Source organism: Crocodylus siamensis, chromosome 12 (assembly GCF_052110815.1).
Source record: "Crocodylus siamensis isolate JL-2025a chromosome 12, ASM5211081v1, whole genome shotgun sequence".
In the NCBI taxonomy this organism is placed as follows: domain Eukaryota; kingdom Metazoa; phylum Chordata; order Crocodylia; family Crocodylidae; genus Crocodylus; species Crocodylus siamensis.
Window position 1 is genome coordinate 13684388 of NC_143406.1, and position 12534 is coordinate 13696921.

Here is a 12534-nt window from a genome sequence, read left to right on the forward strand (position 1 = left end):
GCACAGCATCTGATCAAGTGAACTTGGGCTCAGGAATGCTCATGATATACATCTCTGATTTAGTTATTTTATAAGGTGCAAATCTACTTTGCCTTCATTCTGATCTGCAAATGTTTTGTGTGGGAACCTGACAGGTTAGAGATGTAGCCAGGCTCCCAGCTACAGCAGGAGGTTTGAGCAAGATATAGACTGAGGTACCTAATGTACCCAGAGAAGTTCAACAGCAAAGGCCAAGTTCCTCCACTCCCAGCAGGATGGTAATGTGAGTAATGTCACGTGTATCCTCTCTTCCTTTGAAAATACTTTATTCGATTAGCACACCCTTTTATCTTGAGAAGGGGCAAACAACTGCTCTCAGAATAAATAGTGAGTGCTATCCTTATTGTGCTCAGTAGCAACATGGAAAGTGAGCAGCAATGGGATGGAAAAAACTTCATTATCATTGATTTAAAGGTTAGAAGACATGTGAAAAAGAAGCTTCAGAAAAGTATAGCTTGGGATTGGATTCAGCTGTGACATGGGGTGCAGAGGTTTCTGTAGATAGGATCTGTGGCTGGCTCAAGAGGAAAGCAGCCTCTCTCTCTCAGATCCCTCTGATGCTGTATCTGACATGTCACTAAGCTTAAAAACTTAAAGTGTAAGGGAAATGAACTTGGAAGAAGGTGGCTGCACTGCTATAAACCCATCATCAAATCACACTGTGGGGAAACTAACAGTCTGCTGCCAGATAGGATTTGATTTGACAAGCAGTTCGAAGCTATAGCAAACAGTCTTGGTGCAGGTGACTTTGGGGAATCTCTCATCTTTTTTTCTACATGGATCTATGCCTGCTTCTTATTTCATATTTTGTACAGCGCCTAGCATACTGGGGCCCAGGATTGTGGTTTTGGTCCATACATCATTGCAGTACATGTTATGATGGTGATAGGGGTAAAGGTAGCTGCAGTCCTGATTTTACAATTGGAGCCACATGGGCACAAGGGATTCCTTGCATCAGTCATTTATATAGTGTTACACAAGGCTGTGCATTGACTTGTATGAATCAGGATGCATTGGGAAGGTAGGCAGCTCCTTGCCAGAGTCCAGGTGACATACCTGTAGCTCTTAGCACATCCTAACAATAGAAGTAAGGGACAAGCCAGTTTCTCATTTTATTGCCAGTAATGACTCATTACTTCTTTGAAAATTACCTTGTAAGCCTGTCGAACTCCTCCATTATCCGCGATGTTTTCTCCCAGCGTGCTTATCCCACTGACCTGTAATACACAATTAATTTGATTACCATATTTGTTTGCCGTACCAGAAGGAAGTCAACTGAATAGCAATAGAAGCACTGTGTTTATTACTGAGATAGGGCCCCCTCTGGGGTGGAAGATGGCAGAAATACTGCACTGGGAGTGAGGCAAAGGAAAATCTGAAAGGAAATAATACCCCAGATTGCTGGAACAGCAGGGTTTTCCAAAATGGCAACTAGAACAGGAAAAGAGTAAGAGCAAATGTGGGCTGATAGAGTTATGTCCTTCAGTAGGCACTTAACAAATGAGTTTTTTTTCATGCGCAGCCTGCAAGAGTGGCAGGAAGCATCAGCACACATACCCAACAGGTAGTAATACCTGAGAGCTGAAGACTAATCTGTTACTACTGTATCAGGTAAACCTTGTTGGTCTTTCAGCCTACCCTGGTGTCCTCTGGTTAAGAAGCAGGCTTTCTCTGTTGTATTTCTAGGTCACCCATCACCTTGATATCTGGTCTTTTCTGTTCACAGAATACAAGAGCCCTCTATCTACAGCCTCTCTCCTTATAGCTGCTCTCACATTAGAAATGATGTAGCTAAAGGAACTGGTTTTAAAGGCCATCACCTGGGCTGGGCTCAGAGGTGGGGGGGATAGGTGCCCTCATGTAGACAAACAAGAGTGTGTGTTTTTGCTGATTTTAGTTTTATTCTTCCTTGAGCTTGGAGGGCTAATCAGGGGCATAATTAAAGAAGAAAATGTCTCTTTTTAATGTAAATCTTTACAATTTATTCATGCAAGGCTGCTTCCTTTGCAAAGCATTGTGGGGGATGAAAAGATATAAAATGGTTGGCCCTAAGGCAGTTACTGCCACTTAAGCTGGGGGTATGGTTAAGGAAGGGTTTCTGTAGGGAAGAAGGTTCCTGAGGACTAGGATTGGGCTTTGTGTCTGTGGGAGCTTTCACTTTATTCTTTAAGCATCCGTGTTTCTTTGCTCTTTCCGCATTCTCTGCAAAACTGTCTCCACCCCGAATTTTGGGGTCAGTCTTTTCAGAGCTGTTGCTGGACTGCTGAAAAGCATTTTACCATACCACTGTCCTTAGGCTTACCTGATCCTTTCTAAATCCCTGCTTTGATACAGTGAGAACTGGCCATAAAAAATAAGCATACTTTATAAAGCTCTGCACAAGTAGGAATCTCTCATCTTTTATTATCAAGATGGAGTATGCGTGTCTTATCTCCTGTTTCTTTAATGCAAACTACCTTGGCTGCTTTACAGCTAACAGCTTTGGAGGAAAATGAAAATGTAAAGTAAAATTAAAACTTGGATAGAGCCATTCCTGTTGTGAGCAGCTGGGCGGGAGGAAGGTCAGAGACTTGCTTGCTGACTGGATTGTGGCATTTCGATGAAGTGCCTGAGGCTGTACTGCTCGCCAGCCTACAGCAGGACTCTGTCCCGCTACTTAATTTCTAAATGCGGCCTTTCTGCGGCGTGTACTCACGTTCTGTCCTCCAGCCAGCTCCCACGTGTAATTTCCATACTGGTAGACCATACAGTGAGATTGCTCCTTAAAATGCATGGCTGAGAAATTGCTCCACCAGTCAAACATATTTCCATCTTTGTCAAAGTTCCTGCCTGTTCACAAAACCGAAAAAAGGGGAAAAGACTTGTTTCAGAGGGGAGAGGTTTGCATGTCCACTGCCCCAAATCAGCTGCCTTATAAGTCGTTGCTTCCCGGTTCTAATACAGACACTTACTAGTTCATGTAGAGCAGCGTTTCTCAACCTGTGGGTTGGGACCCAAAAGTGGGTTGCAAGAATATAGGAAAGAGCCACGAATAAACTTTTAAATGGATCAACAAACTTTAAAAATGGCTTCTCCTATAAAAGAGAAAAATTTGGGAAACTGTGGCTTTTCCCTTGTGGCTGGCAGTTACAGCCTGTAAGGGGCTGCTTGGGGCTCCCCATGCCTCACACATCTACCTCCTGCCCCACACACTGTGGGGCTGGAGCCTGGGGGCAGCAGGTCTGGAGTGAGGGGCCACTGGGTTGGGACTGGCCAAAGATGTTTACAGATGGGTCCTGGTACAAAAAAGGTTGAGAACCACTGACTTAGAGCAACTACTAGTCTATGTAGTAACCAATTCCCTCTCACTAGCACTCCCATCTGTTTCACCTATTGAGGTGTTGTTTAGTTTGAGTGTAAATTCTTTGGGCCACATCTTCTTCTCTCTCACTGTGTTACTGCCCCATGCCCAACATACTATAATGCTGTTTCTAGTTGCAGCTTTAGGCATTTCTGTAATTCCAATAATAATATGCATACAACTTCTCAACTGCCTGTAAACAAAAAAATGCTATACCCGCTTTACAGATGAGGAAACTGAGGGTTAGTGGCACTGTCAACGCCACAAAGGGAGAAAAACAATAATAATATTCTTCCTATTCTGTTGCTCAGAAATGCCTCGTATTCATTACAGATCTGATGTCCTGAAGCTACAGCAGGGGTCTTATCTATAAATTAAATAGACTCCATCGGGTTAAAGACCAGAAATAATAATATCTAAGTGTAAGAAGTTACTTGTAACTAAAATATATCAGAATCAGCTTTCCATGTCCCCAGCTATTCTAGGTTCTTCTCTATGATAATTGCAAGATCAATTAATCTTAAGCATTTAGGTGAAAAAACAAACACCCCCACGGAGTTAGAAAACTGCATGTGGCTGTTCTACCACGGGAACTGTTGTAGTACATTTGGTTTGACATCGAGACAACAGGCAGCCTGGTGTTGATAGTGTTTCTGATCTTTCAGTGCTGCAGAAATAATAGGTTGTCCCAAGGATTCCCATTATATTAATTCATTTGTTTTAAACTTGGTTATTCTCATTGCCTCTGCCAAGTTCAAAGAGCATTCACTCCAAATCACACATTGGCAGTGTGTTGTTGGTGTGCGTGTGTTCGCACATACAACAGTGCGCACATGCATGTTTCTATCAGCACAGCCAATGCTGATGGGCTGTTACCAGATGCATTTGGTTTCCCCCAGGGTGATCAGTGAACCTGTAAAAGGGGTATTTTGCACAGATAGATACATAGGTTTTCAGTCTCTTCTCACCATTGTCATCAAAACCGTGAGTAATTTCATGCCCAATTACCATCCCAATCCCTCCAAAGTTTAATGCCTGTGGCTGGTGTTTACTAAAGAAGGGAGGCTGCAGAATCCCAGCTGGAAAAACTGCAAAGAGAGAGAAAGAGAAACAGGTTCAGACCATTTCATTTTTGAGTATGTATCTGATAGATCAGCCACAGGCACCCAATCTTCAGGATGAGTGTGGAGGATCTAAACAGAAAACAATGTAAATGGGAGAGGAGGTTTCCTCTCTCTGTTGCCTGGTTTATGTTCAGTTAGACATCTCATCGTACCCCAAATCAGACATCAAGTTTTGTCATATGAAATAAGTTCTCTCTCTTGGACTGGACAGGGAGCAGTTCTTAAAGGTTTAGTTGATAAAATGGGCAAACTATAAAACCTCCCATTTGAGAACCCTTCTTAGTTATTTTAGTTGTACGTCTCTTGTCTGAGAGAGCGCAGATGCAATAAAAAGAAGCTTATAGAAATATACCATGCAGTGTCTTTATTTGTTCTTAGTCAAGCTGAAATATCTGTCTTGCCAGACTGCCCAAGCCCTATGTACAACCTGATGTCTGAAAAGCAGCCTGGCTCTTCATCTGCCCCTGAAAGGAGAGAGTCAACAGTCAGAGCAAGTGTTGGTCAAAAAAGTGGAACTGATTTTCATGGAAACCTTCAGAATTGGTTTTGTTTTGAAATGCTTGATGTGATCCATTTTACTGGTATTTTTTTAGAATAGTTGACCCCCCCAAAAATCCCCTTTTTGAGTTCAAATAAAAATATTCTAATATGGAAATAAAATATTAAAGTAGTATTGAAAAGAGGCACTTTTTTTCCCTGAAATGCTGAACATTTGTTAATTCTCAGTACTTTACAAAGAATTGTATTGGAAGGGGAGAAGGGGCCAGTTTTTGACAGCTCCCTCCAGCTCCCTTCTTTTTACAAATGGAGTGGTTGTAACTGCACAGCTGAAAATGCTTTTAATAATGCACGAGGGCGAATGGATTCTCCATCCCCCTCTCACAGCTGTGCTGGACTTTATGGGACTGCGATGGTAGTTAAAATTTTATATTTGTCAATAAAGGCAACAGGGCTGACTGAGGTGCACAGAAGACACCCTGGAATTACTGTTGCATTTGAATATATTTTCCTCCTCGCTGTCCCGATGAACTATGTTCAGTTTGTATCTTGCAGCCAGTTTATGGGGGAACTAATGGACGTTTTATTGCTTTATTTTTGTCACCAGAAAGGTTAGCATCCACATGCAGCCTACAAACAACACTGAAGCTCAGTGTTTAAAACCTACTTGATAGGAATTTCTACTGTGTATCAACTATGCTTTGGAAGAAAACTCTGGGGAAAAAATAGTTTTGGCCTCCCCCACCCTACTAACACAAGTCGAATATATAGACTGCACAATTTATTCTTTCTTCCATGCATTAAAGATGAGACTCAAACAAACTTCAAGCAGGAATTAAGGTCTGAAAACAAGGCCCTTCTAAGAAGATCCTTTCCAACAAGTGAAACAAATTGAAATGATATATAAGAAATACTCTTGTGGAGAGAGAGTCCAAGGCTGTTGCCTGCAATGAAAAGAGCAGTTATCCAGCCCCGTTTTTTGTTTGGGGCATCAAAAAACCTACCAAAAATGTAAAAGTGACCAAAGTATTCTGCAGTAGATATTTCTCAGAGGATCTTCTCTTTCAGAAGTCAGGACAAAATCCTGGACAGCGTGTAACCCTCCCACGTCAGACTGACAGCAATGTAATGTCCCCAGAGGCCCTCCCGGGGTCTCTGGGGGCTTTTCTTCCTGCTGGGGAAAAAGCTCTGGTTTGAGGCAGGGCTTCTGTGGTGGAGATGATTAGAGAGAAAGCCCACCATGCTAGCCATCTGAGGAGAAAGCTGTATGCCATGTTTTCCATTAGGCCTTTTTAATGTCTCCTCTGTAATTCACAAAGCAAGCCTTAAGGAGAGGACAGGAAATAATATGAAGTACAGTGAAGTCGCACAGATAAAAGCAGATAAAAGACAATCCTGAGGATCTCTGCATTTGTATTGGCCACAGTTACAGTTGGGAGGAACATACCCAAGCGACTGCTTTGTATTCCATTCCCCTGGGGAAAGAAAACATGGAAACCTAAAAGAGGGGCTGTTTTCTATCACGCAATTAATGGCAGATGTGCCTATTAGGATAGAGTCTTTTAATAAATCAGAAGGATGATGTCAACCTCTCCGCCCCACTCCTGGTTTAATTCCTATTCTGTTTCAGCCTACAGCTTGCAATTAGCTGAGTAGTTCACTGCAGGAGATGGAGGTGGAAGTATAGGACAGTCTCAAGGACATCAAGACACCCGAATAGGTGCCTGCCGGTTTGCTGAGGTCCTCATCATTGTGGTGAGACTGGCATGCACAATATGGTCAGTTGAGGGCATAGCCCTATTCTTTAGGGGTAGGGAAATATTCAGATTTTGGAGGCAATGGGGAAAAAGGGAACATGTAACTGTAAAAGTGATGGGGAATGGAAATAAAAAGGGCAGCATCTAGTGTACTCAAAGAGATTGTGAAGAGACACAGAAGCAGGGGAGGTTGAGGCAGATGGAAGATTTGTAGCTGATGATGTGGAAGTGACCTAGCACGAGTGTGCCCGATGCTTGTGCCTTGTGCTGCTGAGTTTGCTTTCCACTTCCTTTTTTGTGTGTCTGTTTTTACTTTTACACACAGAAGAGAGGCCCGAGTCTTCACCAGAGAAACGTGAGCAAGTTGAGAGGCACTTAACAGCCACATACTTCAGGGTAAAGACTGTCTCTCTGGATCTGAGGAGAGTTTGGCACAACGGTTCTTCCAGGCTCTTTGCAATACAAGAAGGCTGCTGACACATGGGAAAAAATTAAACAAAACAGCGCTTTACTTTCAGCTTGGCCTACACCTGCACCAAGCGCACCGCATGCCCAGAAGAGGAACCGCATCAGTTTGACCCAGCTCATCCAGCATCTGTATCGATCTCATGCTTCAGCTGGGCTTTTTGGCACTTTTATCTAATAGCTAATTGAGTCAATTATTAGATAAAACTGCCAAAAAGCACCGTTTGCTCTTCGGGTAAAGTGCTGTTTTGTTTTTTTTCCCCACATCTGTCAGCACCCATAATGAATACTAATGAAAAATATTTGCCACCACCTTTCTTGGAGGATCAGAGTTGAATAAAGAACACCAATTCTGCAGCCAAACATCCAGAGGCTGATGTTAAGCCATGTTTCTCACCTTTTGTGTGAGAAAAAATTTCTTTTTTTTTAAGTTTTAAATTTACTACCTACTAATTTCAATTTATGATCCTTAGTTCTTGCACTGTGAGAGATAGTAAATAATAAACCCCTATTTACTTTTTCTTCGCCTTTTAGTATTTTGTAAACTTTTACCATGTCTCCCTGCAAGCATTTCTCTTCTAAACTGAATAGGCCTAGACGCTTTAGACTCTCCTCATGTGGAAGCCCCTCCATACCACTTGGTACCCTTCTCTGTTAGCTTTTCTAGGTCTTCTATACAGATTTTTATGTGTGGGGACCAGAACTGAGCACAGTATCCAAGGATGCACCATGGATTTATAAAGGGGCATAATGATACTTTCTGTTTTGTTTGCAATTCCCATCTTGATAATTCCTAACATCTTGTTTGCCTTTTTCATGATTGCTGAGCACTGAGCTGAAGTTTTCAGTGAACTGTCTGCAATGACTCTGAGATCTGTCCTGTGTGGTAACAGGTAATGTAGAGCCCACCATAGTATGGGTATAGTTTGGGTTATTTTTGCCCATGTGCATCACTTTACACTTATCTACATTGAATTTCATTGGCCAGGGACACTTAGTTGTCCATTTACCCAGCAGTGTCAGATCCTCCTGTAGTTTCCCACAGTCAACTCTGGTCTTTACCACTTTGAATAATTTGTTGATCCTTAAATTTGGCCACTTCACTATTCCCTCCATTTTCCAGATCATTTATGAATGTGTTAAACAGCAGCAGTCCCAACACAGATCCCTGGCCCCCCCCGCTGTTTACTTCTTTCCATCCCCCAAAATGACCATTTATACTCACCCTGTGGACCTTCCCTGTAATCCCATGGCTAGTTAACTACATTAAGTGCTCTTGATGGGGGACCTTGTCAAAGGCACTTTGGAAGGCCACATATACTATGTCAGCTGGATCATCATGATCTACCTGCTTACTGATACCTTCAAAGAAATCTAGATAGTTGGTGTGGTATGATCTCCCTTTGACAAAACCATTCCTTTCCAGCAAGTCATGTTCATCCATTTGCAGAACAATTCTTTTTTAAAATATTTTTTCTACCAGGTTTCCAGGAACTGAAGTTAGACTCACCAGCACATAATTCCCTGGGTCCCTCTAGAGTCTTTTAAAAAAATATTGGAGCCACACTGGCAACCCTCTAGTCCTCTGGCACGGAGGCTGTTTTTAGTGATAGGCTCCATACTACAGTTATGAGTTCAGCAATTTCTGATCTGAGCTCCTTTAGGACCCCAGGGGTAAATGCCATCAGGACCTGGTGATTTGCTACTGTTTAGTTTATCAGTTTCCCATAGGACCTCATCTACTGAAGTCTCAGTTTGGGTCAGCTCCACAGACTTATCCCTGGAGAGGAGTAGACCTGGTGATGTATTTCTTTCCTATTGAACCACAGAATTTCTGTCCACAGAGATTCTACGGTGCCTACCTTATCAATTTAAAACCCTACCTGATTTGATTTGATGCAGTTTTTTGATGTAGAGTGCTACACCCCCACCGATATGGCCTATTCTATTATCATTCCTGTATAATTTGTATCCTGGTATTATAGCAACCCATTGATGTTCCTCATTTTCCTCCTTCCACCATGTTTCTATTATGTCAATATTGTTATTTATTGCTAAGCATTCCCACCTTGGATTTAGACTTCTGGTATTAGTATAAAAGAATTTTTCATTGTTGCCTGGTTAGCTATGTGTTTGTGACCTTTGAATCATAAATGTATTTATTTATGTTAGACTTCTCTGTGTTTCACCTGAGTCTTCCCACCCTGTCTCTTATCCCCATTGTTTATGGCTTCACCCCTAAAGGGTGCGTCAGTCTGAACTGTGTGCTGTTTCGCGCCTGTCGGCTTTCCCACCTTTTTAATGTTACACACCAGCAGTTGGATACCATTTTGGTACTATTTTGGCTCAGGTGGATACCATCCCTTCTGCATAAGATCCTCTTGCTCCAAAAAGTCCCCCAGTTCCTAATAAACCTAACCCCCTCTTCCCTACACGATGCATTGAAACTCTGTAGCTCTGCCTGTCTACCTGGCCCTGCATGTGGCACTGGAATCATTTCAAAGAACGCTCCAAGAAGATCCTGGACTTCAACCCCTTACTTAGTAGCCTAAATCTTAACATGCCTGAAGACCATGAGGCTCATTAAGAACAATGAAAATCAGGCCCAGGAAAGATTTGGAAACTTGCATAAGTCTAATGTCTTGTGAGCTGCACCAGATTTCCTTCGTGTGGCATGTTTCTCATGAAAATAATTTCAGTGTCATTTGCACAAATACCAAGCCAGGGACACTTAATTATATTTCCAGGCACATCCATGTAGAGACAATGCAGAACCCTACTCCTTTGAAGTCGGCGCTCACAAGATGGTAATGACGGTCAACATTTTTCAACACCAGGCTTTTTCACTTAAGGAATGTGAGCATGACAACCCACCTGCCTTGTGCTATCAAGGTTCAATCAGGGTTGCATCTGCTCTGGTTGCATTGCTCTTGCCTCCCACAGTGATTAACAGTGTCTCAGAACCTACCTATTTGGTTTCGGTTGGGGGAGTAGAATGCGTTGACCACAGCAGCACCGATGATCCATCTAAAAACATAATTTTATGCAAAAATACAGTCATTATCTTTATTGAGTTATCCTTGATCAAAAAACACAACTTCAATATGAAAAAAAGGAGTCGGGGATGGGGGAAAGCAATTAGGAATAATTCAACATGGGAAGCTCACCCAGGAAAACTCTTTTCTCTCTCTAGCACTCTTCATCCTAAAGATTTTGAGCCAGGAATCATTTTGTTCACTATTGCTAAGCAGTCACCTCGGAGGTGGAATGTGGAAGCTGTTTAACAACTCATGGTAATAATAACAGTTTAAGACAGGAAACAAATAACACTACATCAAAAGAAACACGGAGAAGAGGAGTTTGGGGCAACAGAATGTAGTTACTGTGGTTACCCAAGCTCCATTGGAACTAAGCTTATCTGCTGAAAGTTTCTAATTGGAACAGTCAACAAATAATGACAAATCCTCCCAGACGCAGAGCTAGAGATGTACTCACATCTCCGTTGTGAAAGCACTTTTCATAGATAGCGAGTCAAGTCCTTGTTTTGATAAGGAATTCCTACTGGAAGTGTGCTCAGCACATGGTACTGAATAGCTACATCACACTAGGAGTCTATGTGCAACTTTCAGACCTATCTAATGTTGTGCAACTTGCCTCCTTACTTTTCCCTTTCCCACTATGAATGGACAGGAGCAGCCCATTTGACTGCATTGGTAAGGTAACATAAGGAATAAAATTGAGTTTTCAAATTCTCTTCAACTTCTTTCATTAAACAATGGCGTGTTAGTGATAAGTGGGTTTGAAGCTCAAAGAAAAGACTTGTCAAGGCTTGGGATAGACTTCACTGACAGGCTGCAAATCAGACACGCAAAATGAAAGATGTAAGAACTTTATATTCAGTTTAATTGACAGGCCAAGAGGGCCTGGTCTCAAATTCTACTAAAATTAATTAAAGTTCTCTAATATGCTTTTCTCAGGCCCTCCATAATTAGGGCTGCAAAGTGGTTGGAGGCTAAGGAATAAGCTTGCTCTACAGGCAACAAAGGAAACTAAAACCATTGTATGATACACAAGTATTTTGATGAGTCGGCAGTTGAAATATTGCTGATATGATGGGAAGATGCTTTTTATTGACTAACAATGTGTAATGTTGAGTGTGAAGGATTTTGAATTGCCTGTAATAATTTATGACACGGTATATTCGATGTATTTGTCTGATTGCTGTAGAGGCTTACTGCATGCATAATTAATTCAGTATCAGAATCATCAGGAAATCCAAGTGGGAACTAGATATTATGTGCTTTTCTGTCAACTACTGCAAAACAATGTGTAGGCCATTCATTTTGGTGCTCAGGTATGTCTGTATGTAGAATTGGTGTTGGACAGTGATGTGAGCTGGGAGAACAAAGATTCTGGGCTGGATCTAATGGCAAGATCTCAAGGATGAGTTTCACTTGCAAAACAAGGAAGGTGATTCTCCCTCTCTCTTCTGCACCAGTGAGGCCTCACTTGGAGTACTATGTCCTGTTTTGGGCACTACACTTCAAGAAAGATGTGAATAGATTGGAAAGTACAGAGCAACAAAAATCATTAGGGGTCTGGGAAGCAAGGCTTATGAGGAAAGGCTTAAAGGACTGGAGTTATTTAGTTTGGAGAAGAGAAGACTGTGAGTGGGGATATTATAATAGTCTTCAAATACCTGAAGGGTGATTACAGAGGAGATAGAGAATGGGCTGTTCTCTGTGGCTGGAATAATGGCCTAAAACTCCAGTAGGGGAAATTTAGGTTTGACATTAGGAAGAAGTTTCTGACTGTGAGAGTGGTTGATCACGGGGACAGGTTAGTTAGAAAAACTGTGGAATCTAGGTGCTTGGAAATTTTCAGTAGCAGGTGGCAGGGGCTGCTTTAGTCGGGGACAATCCTGCCTTGAACAGGGGGTTGGACTAGATGATCTTGTGAGGTTCCAACTTTCCTATGATCCTGTGAGAAGTGAGAGATTAAGTGAAGCAAGAGGCTGACAACTGGAGTAAAGTTAGACCTAGGGGCCCCCAGAAGAAGGATGGGTGTGCTCAAGTTAGGCCAGATCCATGTGAGCGTTTTGTTGTTTCAAGCCTTCAGCCTTTCAAGAGGTGATGTATGTATCCTATGGTTACATAAGCAATACACTTATATTTTTAAGAAAGGTGTGTTGGGTCATTCTACCACTAGCCACAAACTTCCAAGGGAAAGAATGACAAATGCTTGAAGCCAGTTGAGCCTGTAGGGAAAATTATGGATGATGCACAGGGTACTGCAGCTTGGGATCTTGGCT

General features: G+C 42.1%; 1 protein-coding gene across 3 annotated transcripts in view; it reads right to left on the reverse strand.

Annotated features, from left to right (window-relative positions):
* The window catches only part of MMEL1 (membrane metalloendopeptidase like 1), an 82415-nt gene that overhangs the window by 4960 nt on the left and 64921 nt on the right, over window positions 1-12534 (reverse strand). For all 3 annotated transcript variants that reach the window (XM_090023770.1, XM_090023769.1, XM_090023768.1), the window contains exons 17-20: window positions 10192-10250; window positions 4348-4467; window positions 2735-2868; window positions 1191-1256 (exon numbers count right to left, since the gene is read on the reverse strand). In XM_090023770.1, coding sequence (XP_089879896.1) covers window positions 1191-1256; window positions 2735-2868; window positions 4348-4467; window positions 10192-10250 — 379 coding nt within the window. The remainder of the gene's footprint in view (window positions 1-1190; window positions 1257-2734; window positions 2869-4347; window positions 4468-10191; window positions 10251-12534) is intronic.